This window comes from Trichomonas vaginalis, chromosome I (assembly GCF_026262505.1).
Source record: "Trichomonas vaginalis G3 chromosome I, whole genome shotgun sequence".
Taxonomy (NCBI): domain Eukaryota; phylum Parabasalia; order Trichomonadida; family Trichomonadidae; genus Trichomonas; species Trichomonas vaginalis.
In genome coordinates, this window is record NC_067203.1 from 7,883,662 (window position 1) to 7,893,365 (window position 9,704).

Below are 9,704 nucleotides of genomic sequence, written 5' to 3' on the forward strand. Positions count from 1 at the left end.
TAATAATATGTATTATTATAAAAAAGAAAAAATAAAGCACGTTAAAAATTTTCTTTCTTGATTTTTTACAAAATCTACTTAGAATTATGCAAAATATGACTAAATAATTTAAATTTCAAAATATCAAGTTCAGTTCGACTATGTATGTAGTAATTCCTCAATAAAGTGCCAAAACCCTATTAAAATATATGAACATTTTCAACATTTTAATGTTTTTATTTAAAAATTTGATGGAATATGAGCTTCAAACAATTATTATGTAAATAAAAATAATTAAATATATGTATTTATTCGTATTACAACCGTAGTAAGTCGATTCTTCCTTTCTTCTACTGAGTTTTGAATTTGATTTCGAATTGTAAAGAGATTCAAAGGGAAAATACTAGCGGATAAAAACTACCTCCATGAAAGGGTCATAATGGACTCAAGTTGTATTTTTTGATATTTTTTGCTTTTCGAGCCTAAATAGGTAGCCAAGATAATGCCTAAAAATAAGGTTCTAAATTCTGAAGTTTACATGATCCTCTCATGTGCACCCTTAACATTAATTATTTTCTAAAAAGATGCATCAATTAATAAATAACAACAAATGTATTTTTATTTCAGAATGATAATTTCTTGAAATTAAACATTCATTCTTATTTTCGCATAAAAGAAAATCCTGTAATTAAAAATTCAGTTACAAAATTGATATTGCAAAACATACCTGAGTCTAATTTCAGTTTTCAGATAATATAAAATTATTTCGACCAAAATTAACAAATTTAAATAGTAAAACCGATTTCTTAGCTTTAACATCGAATAAACATAGCTTGTATCATATTCAAATATCGTTAAGTTGAAATAAATTTGAAAATGAATTCTAATTTTTGCCTTGCAAATAATTACTTGGTGTTTCTGATCTATTAAGTAGGCACTTCTTTTGTTCGTCTTTGATGCGTGACTCTTCTTCGTAAATTGTTCTGAGTAATTGGTTGTATCTTTCTTTTGTATCATCAAGTTCTTGAATTTTCGCTTGATATTCAGCTATTGTTGCATCTAGTTCGGCCTTTCTCTGTTTCATCTTCTCAGAGTCAGGAGCTTCTGGAGGATATGGTGTTCCGTATTTAATTAGATTTTCACGATGCACCATTACACCCTCAAGCATCTGTCTGAAGTCGTGGTCACTCATAATTGGACTTTGAATCTTGAATACTATCTGTTTTCTGTTTTTCATTTATTAATGAAGAAAAGTGACAAAAAAAATATTTCGAGCACTTTCTTTGCATCTTTTCCGTTCCTTCTAAACCAAAGATTGAACACATGTTCAACAAATTATTATTTTAATCTTTGTTCTATGCTATCTAACTTGTGTTACTCAATATCTATGTGTCAAAAGATGATTTATATCATCAACACATTGGATTACCGGAATATGCTCTGAGCAAGTTTAAGCGTAATAAATGAACATCGTATAACATTCAATTAAGATTTCAAGGATGTGCTGTCATTATAGTTTGATGGTCTTAATATTTTCAATTATATCGAAAGTGAACAATCAAGTATCTGGATAGCTCATATTGGTTCACTGCAGAAGTAAAGTCTTAGTAACCAATATTTTATAGGTTGCATTGGATATCAAATTGGTCAATAATTTATCAAAATCATAGAAAAACATTAGGAATATTATTTTTTTGCACCATGTGAAATAAGAATTTCTACTATTTCTTTATAGTTCATACTATCTGCAATATGAAGAGCTGTTTTTCCTTCATTATCTTTTTCATCGATGTTTGCACCATGCGAAATAAGAATTTCAACTATTTCTTTATAATTTTTGCGCGCTGCACATTGAAGAGCAGTCTTTTCATATTTATTTTTTTCATCGATATTTACACCATGTGAAATTAGAACTTCAGCCGTTTCTAGACTATTATTTATTGCTGCATAATGAAGAGCTGTGTATCCATCTTCATCTTTTTCGTTGACATTTGCACCATGTAAGATGAGAACTTCGACTATTTCTTTGCTATTATAATCTGCTGCATATTGAAGAGCTGTATATCCATTTTCATCTTTATCTTCAATATTTGCACCATTTGATAGGAAATATTCGCAAAGAGATGGAATATTGAATATCGCGGAATTAATAAAGCATTTACAACTATCATTAGTTTGATCAAAATAAACCAAAAATGATTCGAGGTTCTTATATTCTCCGCAATAATTTAAATTGATCTCTAAGTTGTACTCATTGATCAAAAATGTAACAAAATCAAGGCTGTGTGAAATAATTGCATAAAACATGCATTCTTCATCCGGTTCTTGATATTTTAAACACTCACTCATAATCTCTTTGTTTCTTCCTAAAAATGATAATTCTAGACATGTTTTAGTTATTTTTGAGTCAAATTTTGTTCTTAATAACTTGAAACAATCAACTGCACCGTGGTAGCAACACAATTCAAGTAATGAATACCCATTATCAGAATAAGGATATAAATCGCATTCAAGTTTTTGATCTTCATCAAATCCATCTCTTTCAATTAAGTAAACGAATCTTTCTAAGTCATTATACATAATTGCTCTGTAAATAGTATTTTCTATATGTATATTGAGTTTGTCTGAACTAATTTCTTCGAAATCACCGGATTTGTCTAATTTAATTCCGTACTCTTTGTAAACTAGGAAGTTAGAAATACTATAGATACTGTTGACCTCGTTGACATGATTTTCATCAAATATGAGTTTAGTAAGATATAAATATGACTTTATATAGCGATTATTATATGGAATGATTTTGAAACTGTCTCTTATAATATTTTTCGCGATGTGTTTCTTTGAATCAATCAATTCTGTTTTGATCATTTTGTAAATTAAGTTTAATTCTTCTTCTTTGTCGGTTTTTAGTTGGTACAACGCAATATATGAATCAATGTAGTATTTATAGATACTTCGCAATTTGTTGTATTCATTTGAATTATTGTCTTGCTCGGACATGAAAATTGTCACTTTTTTCATAAACAATTTGATCTCACTAATTGATCATATATATATATGCTTGTTTTATTCAAAATAGAATGTTTAATTATGAATAAAAATTGATCGTTGTTTCTTTGTTAAGATGTGAAAAACTAATAAATAATAATGAATTCTTACAGAATAAGTACATTTCTAACTGATTTCGCTCAGCCGGAATAATAAAAAATATTGAATACTCCCCGAAGGTGGGACTCTTGCATTTTCTTTCGCTGAAATGAACATTGTTACTTTTAGAACTGGTATAGAAACTTAGAAGATTACAGAGATTGATTAAGTATTATTTAGGACATGATGCATAATTTTTTAATGTATATTACATCTACATTTGTTATCTTAGAGTTTTTTTCACACGTATATATTCCATTGATTATTTAGCTGACGTAACTCACGCAAATGGATTTTAGTAGATAAATTTGCATGTATTTCAATTTTTGTTTTCTCGGTTTTGCTCACCGAGTAAAAATTCAGTGTGAATTGGGAATTTATGGCGAAAAATGACTGTTGTAGACTCAATTTTGAATAGGCAACCCTAACCAATTTTGAAAACAATACCATTTAAATGAATACTTTCCAATTTCTATTTTTAAAATACTTTTATTTTCTGATCTATTCAAAATTTGAGTTATTACAAAATTGAGAGAAATATTTCATTGAAAATAAATTGCCATTATTATAATGTTGTAAACAGAAATTCATCAAAAGTGACACCTCAGAAAAGCTAAAATATTGAATTTTTGGAACTTTTGATAGAGCACGTTTTTAAATATTATTTAAAGTAAATGTATATTTTGTAAAGATTCTTTTTAATAAAAAAATAAAATTTTGAAGAAGAACACAAAATCTTCTGAAAAATAATATCACATAAACTCATATTATTTTCTAATATATAAACTATTTTCATATAAAAATCAAATTCAATGATCTTAAAAGCGAAGGATAAACCTCAAAATTTACGAATATAATGAGTGGGAATATAATGCTTATCTATCATAAAACCATATGAAATATCAATTTTTGCTTTACGCCTAATTTTTGACGACAATTAGCAAAAAATGTTAAATGTTAACACTCAGTCCATTTGAATATGAAAAATAAAATTGACTTTGATTAAATGTTTTTATTTATCATGCAATTCTTCTTGCGACCAAAGATTTGAATAAAATTTCAAAAAATAAGATAGCTTAAAAAATAATATACGGTAGTGTTTACTAATAGATGAATAGTATATAAATTCTATTAAAATGGATTTGATCCAAAAAAATATAAAACCAAAAATAATTGTTATAATTTAAATGAAGAAGTAATTTAAAACGATTTTATTTATGATCAAATTTTATATATTTTTTTGGATCAAATCCATTTTAATAGAATTTATATACTATTCATCTATTAGTAAACACTACCGTATATTATTTTTAAGCTATCTTATTTTTTGAAATTTATTCAAATCTTTGGTCGCAAGAAGAATTGCATGATAATAAAAAACATTTAATCAAAGTCAATTTTATTTTTCATATTCAAATGGACTGAGTGTTAACATTTAACATTTTTTGCTAATTGTCGTCAAAAATTAGGCGTAAAGCAAAAATTGATATTTCATATGGTTTTATGATAGATAAGCATTATATTCCCACTCATTATATTCGTAAATTTTGAGGTTTATCCTTCGCTTTTAAGATCATTGAATTTGATTTGAGTAGGGGTAATTTTAGCTAAAAGTGACACACCCGTAAAAAGTGACACACCCATGAAGGGTGTGATTACCGATCGGTAATTTCGACAGTTTAGAATTTAAAATTTTTTATGGAACTGTTGCGAGTTTCATAAAGAATTTAAGGAATATAAGCAAAGATTTGAATCAAAATCTTAGACCTAAGCCGCTCGATTCGCTCGCGGCTTCCGCGAATTACAGATCAGCAAAGATTTGAATCAAAATCTTCGAACTAAGCCGATCGCTTCGCTCGCGGCTTTCTTTATTATTTTAAATTTGCATATTTCCATCAAAAGTTCATAAGGTAAAAAATTTCGTTTATATTATTGCAAAATAAAATCTTCATTATTAAGATAAGTACCTTAATATGTACGTAAATTTTAATGAAATTTATACAACATTATAAAAATTTATGAATAAAAACTTGATATAAAAGTAGTAGGATATGACGGGTTTAGTGACTTTTTTTGTTACATCTATATATAGACGATGCATTAAAATATATTTATTTATAAATCATTAAAAAATTAACATTAATTTTAAAATAATTTATTTTTTTATCTTTTATAAAAGAAGCTATATATAGATGATGTCAGATATTCCGCGATTAATTAAACATTGTTTAAATCCTGAATGGGTTAAACTTCAATTTAAAAATGAAGATTGTGAATTATTAAATGAATATGAAAGCCAAAATAAGCTAATGAGGTATAAATATAATGATAAAGAATATTTAATTTCATGGAATCAATGGAGTCATAATCAAAGACCTCATAAACGAGAAGAAGAAATTGAAAATAATGAAATGGAAATCATTGATGACATTAAAGAGGATGGAATTCCTAAATTTTGTAGAAAAACCTTTAGAACTAAGTTAGGAGCATATAAACGTAGAGTATTAAATCCTGAATATCTTAAACATCAATTTAAAAAGGAAGACTGTGAATTATTAAACGCTAATGATATGAAAATGCTAAATCAAAACTGAGATATAAATATATTGGAAGTAATGAAAGGTGTAAAGATAAAGATAAAGTTTATTCAGTTTCATATAATAACTGGCACACGTTAGGGATAAGAAAACATTTAGGAGATTATGGTAAAAGTTCCGAATTCTTCAAATCTAGTATGTACGAGAGAATAAAAGAAATTAGAAATAATTATTTTCATGAATGAAAGATTCACTACCATAATGAAATAAAAAATAAAAAAATTTTAAAAAAATAAACTTTAAAAATTAATGTCTTACATTTTTGAATAATTTATTTTTTTAATTCGTAAGAAATGAACGGAACAAAATTCGTGACTGTGAATCAATTAATGGATAAACTTTCACTAATTCTCACTCAGGTTAAACAAGTAGACGTTTATTTTGATGATTACATACAAAGTTTATTTTATAAAGGTAAGTTTAATATTAAACCTATTGCTTTTGCATTTGATGGTAAATTAATCGAAAATTCAAAAATTTGGGAATTAAGGATACCCTTACGTGTCAGATTTTTTGCGCATACGAAGAAGTCATGCTAGACATGAGCTATAAACCTGAAATTTTAGCAACATATTTAAAACTTTTTAAACTACAATACACTTTAATATTCAAGAACAAAAATATTCTTTTTAGAAATTACATAATTATTTTATTGTAAATCTATATAAAAACATATTTTGCGAGCGTAACTTTTTTCTTTATAAGCACCTTATATGACTGATAAACTGTGAAGGCACATAATTGTTAATTCATAGAGTTGATATGTTCCAAAATTGAGAGGAAATTTGAAAATTGAATACCCTTTCAATTCAATTTTCAAAAGATATCAGCTCCTTCAATAATTGAAGGACGATTTTGATCATTTGCTCTTAAAACAAGTATGCCATGGAGAAAAAAGTTACGCTCGCAAATCTGAAATATAACTATCATATAAAAAAATTAAATTTCTAATTTTTTACTCTATAGATATTATTGGCCACTTGTGTAATGCATAAAAGTTTATGTCATATGCATATATTTGGAAGTATGGGAGACGAGGGAAATTACTTCTATGAGGCACTAGGATTTTTAAAAATTTCTCTATCGGACTCACCATTCAATTTCTCGAAAATTAAAAAAACAATAATAGCTAAAATGTATTATGCATAACAAATTTTAATGTTACACGGTATTTTTTGAACTTCATGACATGAATTTTCTTTATATTATTTTTTTTTTGGATTTTCTATGATTTATGCGATAGGCTGGAACAACATTGTAAGTGCAATGATATCATTTATAGAGAAATCTAAAACTTCAGCATTCAGAACTCGCAACCACAAAAATATTCATTTGCTAAGTAAGTAAAGTTGATTAAGTTCGACACTTAGCTTTTATACGTAAAACCAAGTGTGTATTGTTATTTCTTGTTAAATTATTGAGAAAAAATAAATTGTAAGAGAAACGATACTGATTATTGAAATAATATTGAGGGTATCTGCAGATTTCTTCATTAACATGCCGGAAATTTGTTAATCTTGGTTTTCTATCATAAAATCTGTCGAAGAATCTAAAAACGGAGATATGAAATAGAGATCATGTAAATCTAGAGTATCCTGTCAGAAAAATAGACTAAGCATGTAACCCTTTTTTGGTCATAAACACTTTTTACCACTTAGTCATACAGATGATCATTAAATTTAAACGAGCACTTTTTGTCAGAATTTATTCTTTACAAAGACAGAAGATTTTAGTATTATTTAATATTAGTGCTGTAGCAAAATTCAAAAAACGGCGAAAATTCAGTGAATTTGTGAATTCACATTTTTTTCGACATTTTTCTTGATATATCCATGCACATTAAGAACACAGCTTTGATACGCTTAAAAAAGCATATTTCATATGAAATTGTTAAAGAAATAAACAATTATATAAAAATTGCACTTATGGGCAGTTTAGATATATAATTTATATATAACATATATACAAATCCATAGACAAAGTGCAATAACTACAATGTTTGTAGAAAATTACAGCAGAAATACTGACTTTTTGAAGGATAATAAGAATTCTTCTAAATGTTGTATTTTTATAATTTTATTGATTTTTTTACTATTTCATTAATCTTTATGAATAATAATTATTTTTAATATATGTGCTATTAAAATTTCAAATTTTGACTAATATATCTAAGTTATCTGAACGAAACATTTAGAAAATATCATACTTACATTGAAATAGCAAGTAGAGCATATTAATAGCAAGTTTCTTGGCTTTATATCTATCATCTATTGTTGTTTGATCAAACAAAATTCACTCTATTATATGGTGTCAATTAATTAAAACAATTTTTAATAGTTATTTTATTAGTGCGAATAAGTGCAAACTCATAAATGAATAACTTAATAGTAGAAATGAATTATCTGATATAAATCTCACATTTGTCCATCAGAAATACTTTAATTGCATACGCATAACTATTAGTAATACGCCTGGAGTGTCAATTAAAACAATCCCACAACAAGTAAAATTCAGATTTTTATTAAACTTATTTTTTCCTAAAAGTTTTCTCAAATTACTATATATACAATGTGGATAAAATAATAGTAATATTGTAAAAAATTAGATAATTTTTTTTATTTGAGAAACCTCTCAAAAGTTCATTCAATTTATCAATTGTTTCAGTTTGATGTATATTCATTTCTGGAGCCTAAAACTTTAGCAATCATGACAATATCATATTCTCTTTCTAACTACGCAATGTAAGGGTATCCTTAATTCCGGATATTGAATTTATACAAATATTAAGGATAAATGGTTTAAACAACAAAAACCACCTCACTAAAGTTCTTTGTAGATTAATGATTAAAACCGAGGAAAAAGAATTTAACGGGTTTAAATATCATCCATGTAAAATTTTAGAACTTGGTAACGAAAAACTTCAAGAAAAATTAAACGAAAGACTATCAAAAGATAAAGTTGAAAGAGTAAATAAACTCGCTAAAGGTAATGGTAATGATGAAGATGAATTTGATGAGTTCAACATTGAACTTTAAGAAACTAATGATTATTTGAATTTATGAAATCAATTATTTGATTCATTCTTTCTTCAATCTCTTCTATTCTTTTTTGTAAATCATCAATTTATCACCATTAATGAGGTGATTCTTGATTGAGGAATAGATTTCAAACTAACCACTCCTTTTATTTTTTTGAAATTTTGAATCCATCAACTTTAAACATTTTATTCAATTTACACGTTGTCAATTCTTCAAATAATTTTTTATTATTAGCATAATAGTCATTAAATTCTTCAACAGATGAAAAAATTTTTATTTCAGTAATTGGTTTAACAACGTTTATTTTTTGTTGAACATTTTCACTTTCATTTATTTCTTCCTCCTCTGTTTCATTTATTTTTAAAATCGGTTTCATTTATCATTAAATAAAAATTAGAATATAAGTGATGAAATATATTTTTTTAACTAATATTAAATCAGAAATGGCGGCAGGATCTTTAAAAAATTATGGGATGGAATTAAGAAAGCTGCGGGTTGGTTTATAAAAAGATTATTTAACCCGTTGCAAACTTTTTACACCAGTAGCGAAAACGGCAGGAACTATCATAGGTGGAGTATTAGGTACTAAAGCAGGTAATCCGGCGATGGAGCACAAGCAGTAACGCCGTTGGTGGAATAGCTGAAGGAATACTTAATAAAATAGGAGGTAGATAGTGGAAAAATAAATTATTTTAAAATTATTTTTATCTTAGTATCGGTTGTAGTCTTTGATAAACTTTTTCTCCTTTATTTAAAATTTCTCTTATTGGGGCGCTTTTGGCGTTATTGATTCAGCAACGTCACTAATTGCTTCTTTATTCTTAAATATCCAATTTGCCCCTTCTTCAATGTTTCCCAAACTTTACTCGCCCCTCTTTTTACTCTATCCCACAGTTTCTTAAATATCCCGCAGCCATAGTTGATTATTTCATAATTAAAATCT

General features: G+C 26.5%; 2 protein-coding genes across 2 annotated transcripts, besides 3 other annotated features; both read right to left on the reverse strand.

Annotated features, from left to right (window-relative positions):
- Positions 1–538: part of a mobile genetic element that runs on past the window's edge.
- A 324-nt stretch (positions 539–862) lies between these two features.
- TVAGG3_0948830 (uncharacterized protein) lies at positions 863–1,216 on the reverse strand (the record flags this gene model as incomplete). Its single annotated transcript, XM_001321332.1, has 1 exon — positions 863–1,216. The coding sequence occupies one exon, from the start codon at positions 1,214–1,216 to the stop codon at positions 863–865; it is 354 nt and encodes a 117-aa protein (XP_001321367.1).
- A 449-nt stretch (positions 1,217–1,665) lies between these two features.
- TVAGG3_0948840 (protein ubiquitination) lies at positions 1,666–2,979 on the reverse strand (the record flags this gene model as incomplete). Its single annotated transcript, XM_001321331.1, has 1 exon — positions 1,666–2,979. The coding sequence occupies one exon, from the start codon at positions 2,977–2,979 to the stop codon at positions 1,666–1,668; it is 1,314 nt and encodes a 437-aa protein (XP_001321366.1).
- A 718-nt stretch (positions 2,980–3,697) lies between these two features.
- Positions 3,698–3,735: a mobile genetic element.
- Positions 3,736–4,715: 980 nt separating this feature from the next.
- Positions 4,716–5,167: a mobile genetic element.
- The last annotated feature ends 4,537 nt before the right edge of the window (positions 5,168–9,704 follow it).